This window comes from Lates calcarifer, linkage group LG7_2, assembly GCF_001640805.2.
Source record: "Lates calcarifer isolate ASB-BC8 linkage group LG7_2, TLL_Latcal_v3, whole genome shotgun sequence".
Lineage (NCBI taxonomy): Eukaryota > Metazoa > Chordata > Actinopteri > Centropomidae > Lates > Lates calcarifer.
In genome coordinates this window covers 10,178,971-10,191,201 of record NC_066854.1, presented here as the reverse complement: position 1 = coordinate 10,191,201, position 12,231 = coordinate 10,178,971, and the positions used below count along the sequence as shown (strand labels likewise).

The window sequence follows — 12,231 nt, the reverse complement described above, 5'->3', positions numbered from 1 at the left end:
TTCTTAAGTATCATGTCTGTTATATTATTTTACCCTCCTCTCCTTGATCCCTCCTTCTTACAACCTCTCAACTCATTCCTCCCTCCCTTTCCCTCCCGGGTCCCCTCCTCTCTCGACTGCAGCTCCCCCATGCTGGTGTCATTCTGTTCCTCAGGGTACCACAGACACAGGAAGTTGGTAGATAAGCCAGGATTTGAGCTCCAGATTATCTGCTTGCCTGACTCTCTCGCTCTGCCTGCCTCCCAACCACAAGGCCAGATTGGCCTGAATCCTATTTTTAGGCTACAGCCAAAGAGACAATCCTTTTCCTTTCCTGGATTTCATTTCCTTGACCACACTTGAAGAGATTTCACATTGTTTCGCCAGTTTTGCTTTTTTATTGTCCATTCCTCTGTGGGCACAAACCAGTCAGCACCAGTTTTACTTTAAAAGCCAAATTAACAAGAGCACATTTTCTGTGGTCCCAAAGCATATTTGTTGCGATGACATAGAGACCTAATTAATTAGCAGTTTATTTGAAAGTGATCTCAGCTGTCTTGAATCCCCAGTAGATCGCTGCTTAAATGTTTCCCATGGAGGATACATGAGATTCACTAGTTTACACGCCCAAAATGATTTTTACAACTTGGATGTTTCTGCACAGCCAAGAAGACAGCAGTACAAAGTCTCTCTGCCTGACCTGGGTGCTGTGGCAAAGTAGAGTCAAGCCCCATATCATTATTTCAGTCTGAGCAGATTATACTTTTCAGGGATAATTTTACTTGCCGAAGCAGCCGGGAAAAATCATCTCGAGTGCTGCAGGTGACAGGAGATCCCTGGGGCAGTTTGTGTTTGACGTTGACTGTTACTGAATTTTCATGGAGATGAGTGTGGAGGAAAGCGAAAGTATCTGGTAAAGTGTCAAGTGTCCTCAGCTCAGTCTGGGTTGGGTCAGGCTGCTGACGCCTCTAAACCTCCACCATTAGACGTTTATGAGTAGGATTGAGAAAATGTCTGAAACTGACACTTTCTTTAACAAAAGTGCTCGATCATTTAATCAATACAATATCGGCCAGTGGTTTATAGGAATGGAAATTGACTGGAGAGCCTTTAGGGTGAACATAAATCTCATTCAGTTGCAGGAGATGTCGCTGTTCTTTACCTGTACGTCCCTCTTACTGTTGCTGCCGTGCTCCTCTCTGCTGCTCTGGTTCTGATCCGAAACCTCAGACTTGGTGGCGTTGTTGTTGTCTTTTGGAGATGACACCGGGTCGGTGGCCTCGGAAACCTTCATCGTTTCACTGTCAGCGGTATCGGACATTCTCATTGCAAAGTCTTACTGGGAGATGCTGGCAAATAGAGAGAACCTGAAAGAGAGGGAATACGTCTTTAAGGACCATTTTCTTTGACAAATTGTGAGAAAGAACCACAGATGTTTATGACAACAAATTTACATAGACTGCATAGGCTGTGGTTATCCATTTTTATAATGTCTTTTATTTAAGTTTAAAAACCAAGAGTAACAGGATTAACAAATAAATGATACCAGAGTCTAACAGCTCTTCAAAAATTACAATTTAAGTGACCAAAAAGACATTAGGTGACCAAATATTATTATTGTGAGACAGAGTTTTAATTGTCTGATATTACCTTATTACAGAAATATTGTTGAAAATATTATTTGATAAGTAACAAGAAGTTACAGTACAGATATAGACTATTTAGGTAATTTAGAAATCATGTCAAGACACACAGTGGCACAGTTTGTCCACCAGAAACTACTAACAGGTTATTTACCTCCACCAAGGAGGTTCTGTTTTCACCTGTTTGTTTGTCAGCAGGATGATGCAAAAAGAACTGAACTGATTTGCACCAAACTTGGTGAAGGGATGGGGCACAAATTCAGCTTTTTTCTACTTCTAAATTTGTGTTTGCACTCCCTTCTCTTTCCACACAGCTTATGAAAATGAGTGTGAATGAGGAAATGCCACCATAATGATCTACATTTTCACAGACTGGATCAGATTTAGTATTTCGGAAATAACACCACTTAATAAGCAAATAATTTTGCAAATCCAGAATTATTAACATACTGAAAAGGCACAAGGTAAAGAACAATGCATAAGCAGCTTTCTGCTGGTACACAGTGAGGAATAAAAACAGAGAATCTGAGGTGCCCAATGGCTGCAGAGGCATCATCATCATCTTCAGGATTCTTCTCCTTTAGACTGTGACAAAGATGAAAAAGTTTACAATTACTTTATTTTACTTCATCTAATAACAATCCATTTCCATTTATTTGAAAAATGCAGACAGCAATAATGTAATAAATAATAGCAACGATATAGGCCTTTATTCTGGAAAATTTATTACGAGGGTTTTAAAGTTCATAAAAGTAATAATAGTAAATAAACTGATGTAGCAGCTGTTTATCCATGAAGTAATTAATGAAACTTACTTGTTCACACTGGATCATTAGATTGGGCCCGCAGTGAAACACCTGCTCTTCTTCTCTGATGTGGTCCACATCTTTGTTTGAAAAGTGCTTCACAGTGCTTTTTCTTGTGGGTATTATTTTGAAAGAGAAAGCCACGACACTGCAGGAGTAAAGACGCTAATTTCCCACAGAGCAGCGACATGTAGAGTTGTCATAGCAGGAAAAACACAGATGTAACTAATAAAATTAGCGATGGCTCCATGTGTAAATGGAATTCAGCCATTTTTAATGTTGTTAGTTACACCTGGGCTTGACAACTCAAAATGTCCGCCCGTGAGAGAGGTCTACGAGGCAGCGAACAGGAGAAAGAGGGGCAGTTTGTGCTCATCAGTCACTGCTGTCTGTGCTGCTCTGCAGCTGTTCAGCAAGAGACAATGGACATGACTGGACAAGACCCAGCAGGACAGTTTACTCCTATGAGACCAAACAGATTTAGATTACTGTCTCAGTCTCCATTTGGGCCCTAAAGAAACTCATATATATAAACCATATACAGGTTTGTATTAAACTGCATTTGGTATTAAACTAATCTATGTTATATAATTCATAATGAGTAAAAATATGGAATAGCGTATTTTGTTTAAAATTCTAAAAAGGTATATAATTAAATTTGATGAACATCCCAAAGGGAATGTTTTCTAATTGAATCTTTGTGTGCAGTCATCCAAAAACTTTAATTACTTGCACAAAACTTTCTAAAGGTAACATTTCAGCAGGAAGACAAGGAGGTGAAAGGCCCACATCTTGATTTTACCCCCAAAAATCTTCAGTGTGTTTGTTGTGTAGGCAGTCTGAACGGGAACAGCTTGAGCACTCAGCTCACACTCCAGAGAAGACCCAGACTTTGGTTACTTTAACGACTGGTTCAAATATTGTGCATAAAACATGGAGAGTTTTTGAGGGCTGGGGTATGATTTATTCTGCTGAGTAAACAGCAGGATTTTCAAAATAAAAGAACCTCACATTGTTGCTGATGCTGTTACATGATTTGCTTTGCACCTACGGTCCTTTGTAGGAGATATCTGTGTAATGCCACGACCTCTCTATGTTGAAGTCACGGTGCGAGTTCGTCCCGCTGATGTGCCCTAATTATGCAGTCAGGCCCCATGCAGTGAAACACATACACAGACACACACGTGCACACACAAGAAGGGAGGGCAGACATCTGGTACATGAGAGCTATGATTAATAGGTTAATTAGAAATGGGCTCATCAAATTCACTTTGCACATCAAAACTGGATCCACACATGACAGCACTTACTCTGTACTCGAGTGTGTACGTGACTGGCTGCGTGTGTGTTTCAGCCCCTCACCAATCAGCAGGGACCTCAACCTATTTGCCCGCCAGTGATCAGAGCCATTTTCCTATCTGATCGCCGAGCAGCAAAGCGTCTGGCTGAGACCTGATTGTTTATCTCCGTCCCAAAAGAGCTGAGACAGCGAGCGGGAGCCGCTACTCTTTAAAAAGGTGGCATCCAATTCCTCTGTGTCAGAGTAATTGACTTCTAGTGAGGTCCGCCGCTCTCCTGAGCTCCTCCACCAGCCAAATGTACCGCTAACCCAATGCTGTGCGAGGCTAAGAGGTTAGCTTAAAATTTAGCTGGGCACTGGAGAGTCAGATGTTGAATTTCAATGACCTGTCAGACGTTTGACAAAAGCAATGCTGGCTGCTGCTTTACATTATTTTTACATTCTGAAGGAAAACAGCTTAATACTCCAGAGTGTGGTGCACGCCTTTGAATATTTAGTGTCTGTTGCTGACATTTTGATGAGTGAAGTCTCTTGAGTGGCTCGGTTGAAGATTTGCAATATTGGACAGATATTTTCAAGAGCCAGGCTTGTGATGGATAGCTATTTTGTCCCTCACCGAATCACTCATTCTTCCAAACACATTTTATCATGGGACTGGAGTGTTGGACTAAATTTGGCTTCAGACTTTGATGCATTCGAATTTCACCGTCTCGTCTCTCATGGCTGAGGTAATTGCACTGTGTGCCTGTTTAGAATCCCTGATGTTTTGACTGCATAAATAATATGGATCATCATTTGATCCTTACTGTTACATTAAGGAAACGTCTGGGAATTTAGTGAGCTGCAAATTGGTCTCTTATTAGTGAGACTGGAAACGAACATGACCATTTTTCATATATATGTGTGTGTGTGTGTGTGTGTGTGTGTGTGCATATATATATATTTATTTACAGCTCCCCTAATACTGTAATGTCATTTTATGGATTATCCACTCAGTGTAATGACAGCTATTTGCTTTCATCATTAAACTTTTAACTCAAGTCACAACTAGTCATGTGCAGAATAACTGAGCTGCTCCACAGGTATATCAACACATTAACACTGTATCCCACTGGGGTTGACAGTGATGGATTTAAAATTGAAACCTTTGCTGCTTGATATTCAATTAACTTAAGTTTATTTTAAATTAACTTTAAAAACAACTTTTTATATGTCTCATTTATTTACTGGATTTTTTTTTAAGAAGACACCAATTAGCACTGAGGGTTTAAAATTCAAACACTTCTGACTAACACAAATTAACAGCTCTACAGTTGTGAAAAAGATGTCAAATTGGTGTGAGTAGTTTGATTTCCTTAAACTAAAAATTACCATCCAAATACAATGATGTAATGCAAGATAAAATGTAGAGTTTGTGGAAGACTTGGGTGCATGTATCTGGTAGGGGGTTTACGATTTTAAAAATACGCAATTTCACATCATGTTGGACCGTTATCATAACCATATGTGTGTACAGAAATGTGCAAAAGCTAGAAAAAGTAATGAATAAACAAATTAAACACTGCCCAAAAAGCTGAGAGACAAAACTTGCTAAATAAGCCCACTGGGGACCAACTACAGCATTGACTTAAATTTGCTGCTCTCCACAATTATTTTACATTAATTCCACTTAAGTGGTTCCCAAAATGTCTTAGGTGCTGCACCTATGATTTATAATGGTAAAGAAAACCCTGAAATGTGATAAAAGACCACAGCACCTCCTGCTACTGTAGATTCTCATGAAGTGACTCATTTGAGCTGATTGTATTTTTTTTTTTTTGTATCAGTGATTTAAATGAATCATGAAATAAATCTATCAAGCTCTGTCACAGTGAGAGATATCCTTACCATGTAATTATAAAGATTTTATCAGAGCACAATATTACAGATAACGTTGGGATAATTACTGAGATAATAACGATGCCTGCTCCTATTTAAATGCGTTTCCATCCACCTGTTTTTATGCTTAAGTTTTGGCGGATAAAAATAAAACAGAAACAGACTTTGTGAATAAAGCACAATGTACATGAAGACAAGAAACAAACAGAAATGTCACAAGTCCTTCATGTTATCTATCATTTGAGTTTGACTGGTGCTGTTAATTACACTCTCTCGTCACGTCTTTTTCTTCTGCAGTGGTTTAATGGACCCACTTGGAGAATTAGCGCCACCAACTGTTTCTCCTGATACTCCCACCTCCTGATATTCATACAACAACGGATGGAAATGCACAAGAATTCACATTTCTCTCACATCTGGATGGCGACTTGACTTTTCTAGCACTGAGCTGCTCAGTACTGATTTGACTATTCTTCTCAAACATACATAAACAGTCAACATACTTGATACGTAGCCAGTGGTGGTTGTGGCGAAGGAGGATGTAGCTGGTGAAGTCGATGAGGCTGAGCCTACCGATGCCATCCGAGACTTCTTTGCCCATGTCTGCTTCAGCTGCTCTGAACAGCAACCGGGGCCTCCGTCACCCTCATGACCCCTGCTGACCTGCCGGTGAAAGAAGCACAGGGTTAGCGCTGTGGTGTTGTGGGGGTGAGGGAGGTCAGAGGTTCAGAGACGCCCTGACACAGAGGTCGCGTGGACTGACAGCAGTCAGGCCGTCAGCAACTCTGAAATATTTGTGCGAGTCAAGAGTAAAAAGTAAAAAGTGTGGTGGAGTGTGTATTTCTGGGCCTGTGCGTGCCGATGCGCCATAAATAATGGATGAGCACGGAGATGGGAGTGCGGTGGAGGCAACAGGAGAAGGCACCCCTGCCAACCTCGTAAAAACCGAGCATTAGGAATTCAGAGAGCAGTGGGGGAAGATAGCATTTCTCAGCTGAAAATCCTCTGCCATTTGGTGGCACATAAATTTCAAATCGTCTAGCGTACAATCTCTATTTTCCAGCAAATGCTTTTCGAGCTGAACTACAGGGTAACACTGGTTGGGCAGGGCAGACATCTGAGGACGCCAACAACAGGGCTGCAAAATATTGACACAGTATTGCAGAAAAAGAAGAATTGCGATACAGTCAATATGATTTGCAGCTTTATTACCAAATTATTCAGACATTTCTATTCAATTGCTGCTTTAATTACCAGCCTCCTCTATACTGTGAGACTGTAGTAGGCTGTTACACATCAAACTAGGGCTGCAACTAATGATTATTTTCATTATCGATTAATCTCCTGACAGTTTACCCTGTTAACTGATTGACTGTTTGGTCTATAAATGTCAGAAAACACTGCAGGTGACGTCCTCAAATGTCTTGTTTTGCAGTGCAAAGCCAAAAGATAATCAGTTTACAAAGATATAAAACAGAAAAGCATGAATTAAGGAAGTTCACACCAATGACTATTTGGCATTTTTACAAGAAACTATAACTTAAAAGTTGCTGATTCATTCTCTGTCAAACGACTTCTCAATTGCTTGTTTGAGCTCTACATCAGATCACTTACTACTGCACGTTCTCCTACAGCGAAATACGCAACTGACCCACGTCCAGGCTTCTCATTGTCTCCCCCTCCCTCCCTCCCTCCTCCTCTAATCTCCGTCTCAGCGAGCGGGCAAGGTGCCACGCTGACTCTGGCACCCGGTGGTGCCAAGGCCTGGGCTGCTGCCTCCCAACATGGTCTTGGTTGCAACCCCCCTTCCCACCCCCGCTTGCCATACAAAAAGGTCAAGTGGAATCCCTGCTCACTTTATAATCTTCCCCTCTCATGACGCCCTCAGCCCTGCGGCCAGGGAGCTCGCAGACTGAGGTGATGATGGGTGGGAGGGATGTCGCCGTTTGGTGCATTGCTTTAGTTCAGGGCTGCTGAATGCTGATGTTAATACAATCTACAACTCTTTAACATGCACGTTGCTCCCTGTTACATGTTCAAAATGAAACAGAGCAGACGGGAAATTCAATCCTTCAAGTCTAACACTTGAGTATTAGCTTTTCTGATTGACATTTCAGCAAATCTGTGAAGTAAATGTCCCCTTCAGCCTGTAACATTTCTCCTTGGCATTGTCAAACGGTCGAGTGATGCCCTAGGCAGAATCCATTCATCAATATTACATCTGGAGAGAGCAAAACCTGGTATATGCAGTTTGCAGCCAGACAATCTATTGGTCATCTTAAGACAGAATCACCTCTCTGCTCTGTATCTTTTTCCTCTTGTTGCAAGATGCGCTTATCTTTACTCCCTCTGCTTTTCTTTTTGCCTCTTATCTCTTTCTAAATGCACCCAGCACTTTTTACATGCTTGTTCATGCGTGACAGGAGTATCATCTCTGTGCTGTGGCTCCAGATTTTGCCCTCCTTGCTCCTCGTCGAAGGCAGAAGTGGTGCCAATTCAAGCCGCTGCGAAGACGAGTGCCAGTTAAATGTCTGAAATGAAAAAATGTGGAGCCTGCTCTGTAATTTAGTCTGGTCCTGCAGCTATCGCACGCACACACATACACACACACACACACACACAAACTGCACTGCACACACGCAGAGTGTAAAAGTTGCTCTGACAGCGGTGAGGTTGAGTCTGGCCGTGGGCGCTCCAGGTTTTATGACCAGAGCTGCTGAGCGGACAGTGCAGCCACGGCTTAGCCGGCTGGCTTCAGGACTTCACACTGAGCCTGTGAGTGTGTGTGTGTGTGTGTGTGTGTGTGTGTCAATGTGTGTGGGAGTGTGAGTGAATGTGTGTGTGCGCACAGTATGGTGGAGACAGTCCTATGAATGCTAATGGCGCATACAATGCACACTCAAAAAAATGTTTTGACAGACACGGACACAGGGAGACATCACCTCTTGATTGATGCTCAACAGCTTCTCACACATCAAACACACACACACACACACACACACACACACACACACACACACACACACACAGCATTGAACTTGTAGCGACGCTCCGTCTGCCTGTGCGCCCTCCAGTATTGTAGCTGACAGGGAGTGGTTCATTGGTATTACAGTCGCCGCAGAGCGCAGCAACCTTAAAGAGGCTCCCTCAGGCATCGTTCAGTGTCACACCCGCCCCCTTCACACCACCTTTATCGCCATGCTCGATGGCATATCAGCAGCCTCACACACACACTTGCACACATAAACTCAAGTGCATCAATCCTTCCCATTTGCACAAAATCAAAATAAGAATACATGAATGTATTAAAAATGCAGATACGCTCACTTAGACAAATTTGAATACTGAAATAATTAATTGTCGTCAATAAGGAAATGTTAATGCCAACAGAATCCATCAACACAAAGTCTCCTCAGCACGTATATTCTTGATGGAAATGAATTCTCGACGAATCTCACAGCGGGGTCATGAGGGTGGCTGTCGACTGAGCTGAGTTAATCATACGCCGCGCTCTTAACGCACTACTCTCACGGACAATTATGTTCGATGGCAAGCTAATGAGAAATTTCTCAATCACTGCAAGGCACATGAGAGCCTGCTGGTGATGGCACGCACACACGCACACACTTCAGTACAATTATTTTCTTTCCCCTTAACACACACACACACACCTGCCTCTCTCCTGCAAAGGCTGACCTTTCCCTCCCACACCTCTGCTCTGCTCTGTTCTTACTCAGCTCTGCGTGGATCAGGGCTCTTGTCTGGGCTATAACCAGCTCAACCGGAGGTGAAGGACCCTCAATCCCTCCCTCTATCTGCTACTCCATCCCCCCGGCTCTATTCCTGGCAGAGAACGAGGAGGTGAGTCAAAAGCGGGGCGGGAAGAGAACAAGCCATCACCTTTGCAAGCTTCTGAGAGATCACAAAGAAAATCCAGCGATGATTTCTAAGCGTCTGAGCAGAAAAGGGGGGGAAAAAAAGAAGAAGAGGAGGCAGCATCTTTCTACATGCAGTCGCAGATTATGAAAATAATTCATGCTTTATTGCTGCTGATGAGCTTTTTGCAAGTGTCACATAAAAAGGACAACAGTGGGAGCGGTGCCAAACAGCTGGGATATTGTCTGCAGACATGTAGAATACTAAACAGAGCTCTATTCAGTGGAGCATCGGGAGACAAAAGCACAGACACAAATACAAAGGTAATGCCATGTCTCTGGGCTACAGCGTTATGTCACCTGCTCGCCATTTCCGAGAGGGGAAAAAATATCACCACTTATTCTTTTTGCTGGCTTCTAAAATTGTACATTTCAACCACAGGAAACGCCGCCAAACATTATACAGCTGCGCAATTAATTCCTGACTTCCATTACAAGCCGACAAAAAGATGGATTTCGAATAAGTCAGCAGAGTGCAAGACGTGCACCCTGGCAAATAAAATCAGGCATCAAATAAACAGTTAATTAGGTTACTAATGCTGGTTCACATTCATGGCACCGCAATAAAATTGATTTCAGTGTTTTGCTTAACTGAGTAACTAATCTCCCATTTTCTAGCCATTTCTGCTAATTGCAAAGCAAGGAAAGCACTGACAGGGGAGCTATATAATTGAACCAGAAAACGATTAGTGTAAAGCCTATGAAATTATATCACTTTCATACACTGCTTGCCTCAATTTCGGGGCGACTCAGGCAGTGTCAGTTTAAGGAACTGCCTGTAATAGCTCAGACTGAATTAACAGGAAAAAAAAAAGCATAAACAGGCACAAATGAGGCTCTAATTGCGCTGCTCGCTCTGCCTCCAGGTCGCAGAAGGCGGTGTGAGCACGGTGCGGCGCAGCAGAGGCGCAGCCAGCCAGCATTAATAAATTAAATCCACAGCAGAGCATGTAGGTAATCCATTACCTATCCCACAGGAGAGCTTCCAGGGAATATCAATCTAGGCAATTAGAGGAGAAACAATAAACACAGAAAACTAACATGCAAGTCTAGCAGTTTTAATCTATGGAGCCTTATGAGAGAGGAATAACTCAAAAAGTCTGCTAGAGTCATTAAAAGTCCATTTGCAGACAACACCTGCAGAACAAACATGGGGGAAACAGGGGAGACGGAGGATGAGCTTGGCTTGGAGAACAATGCAGAGCGGAGCATCTTATTGGCTGATCTTGGTTAATTATCCTGGTAATGAAAAGCAGAAGCAGCGCTGGCAAACTGGCAAGGAGATTTTTGAACAAGCTCTGGCTCAGCTCGCTGTAGTAACGCGCCACTGACGGCACACCAGATCTCACGTCGCGCTTAGTTTAACAAGCCGAGGGAAGAGGCTGCACACTTGCTTACTGACTTGACTGCCATGCAATGATAAAAGAAGCAGAAGAGCTGATGCTGAGATTTTCTTGTCAGTTTTTAAAACAGCAGGGAGCAGAACATGTGTTCACTTTGTGTGGCAATACACAGCAGAAAAATCAAGGAGCATGACAGAGTGTTAAAAACGCACAATAAAATAAGCATTAATAGAAATTTAAATTCAGAAAAGGCATGTGAGATCCATGCCGGCCCAAGTGGCTTGAAGCTGCTGGACCTACCTGCCCGGCAGCTCTGCCCTCCATCCCTTCTGCTACTCGACCGTTTAGTTTCCATTGTACAGGAGGCGCAATTTGCCGGAGAGGAGGCTGGAGTCGCCTCCCAGCTCGCTCCTCGGCAGCTGCCTGCTGCCTCTTGTACGCTCGCTCGACTGAGTGAGAGTGTAAGACAGGGAGAGGGGAGTGTAAAGGGAGAGGGTGAGGGAGAGTGGGTGTCACAAAGAGAGAGAGAGAGAGAGAGAGAGAGGAGGAGAGAGAGAGAGGAGGGATGGAGGGAGGGAGAGTGCTGTGCGAGCACAAGTCTACCTGCCACAAGCCATCAAGCCAGCCAGCCTTGGAGACAGCGCCAAATCAACAGCTGGCCCCTGTGTGATGTCAGAGCCTGAACAGCCAGTCACGGCAGCCGAGGCCGGCCGGCGCTACGGAGCGCTGACTGAACCAAAGTCACCGGCTAAATGGGGCTCTTCATTAGCTACTCTGCTTTAGGATGGAGGCGGGGGCAAGGGGGAGGGGGAGGAGGAGGAGGAGGAAAGGGCAGCCAGGGACATGGGATAGATAGGAGACTGAGAGGAAGAGGAGAGGAAGATGAGGGGAAAAAAAAACCTGGGAGGGTGGGCGGCAGAGCGGTAGGAGAGAGAAGGCAAAGAAAGGCACAGAAAAAAGAACGTGAAAAGAGAAAGAGAGGCGACAAGCAGGGAGGAGGAGAGGACAGGGGGGGCGGGAGCGACATGTCTGCGGCCAGCTAGGTGCTCAAAGACCAGGTGGAGAGTCGATGGGGAGGCGCTGGCCGCTGAGAGGCCGAGCTGTTCACTGGGCTACCTTCCCATTAAAGCTGGCACCCTGCTTTTCACACAAGAAGACAAGGCTACGGCTAATCCCACTGACTCAGAGAGGCAGGCACCACCTGAAATACCACCCATTACTGACAGAGAAAACTGAAATACTGCGATAAAACATTTTTGCTTTAGGCACATCTGAGACAAGCTTATTGGGGGGGGGTCAGCTAGAAAACACACCGACTGCATAAAAGGAAGGAGCAACTGCTTGTGT

The 12,231-nt window shown here is 43.8% G+C and overlaps 1 protein-coding gene across 11 annotated transcripts in view; it reads right to left on the bottom strand.

Moving 5' to 3' along the window:
• Positions 1-12,231, bottom strand: part of LOC108900641 (R3H domain-containing protein 1) — a 50,256-nt gene that overhangs the window by 35,530 nt on the left and 2,495 nt on the right. For 10 of the 11 annotated variants that reach the window (XM_051065977.1, XM_018701794.2, XM_018701797.2 and 7 more), the window contains exons 2-3: positions 6,110-6,269; positions 1,142-1,346 (exon numbers count right to left, since the gene is read on the bottom strand). In XM_051065977.1, coding sequence (XP_050921934.1) covers positions 1,142-1,306 — 165 coding nt within the window. In that variant the 5' untranslated portion in view covers positions 1,307-1,346; positions 6,110-6,269. Of the gene's footprint in view, positions 1-1,141; positions 1,347-6,109; positions 6,270-11,184; positions 11,404-12,231 lie in introns of those variants that run through there. The other variant, XM_018701793.2, reaches the window with a different exon arrangement.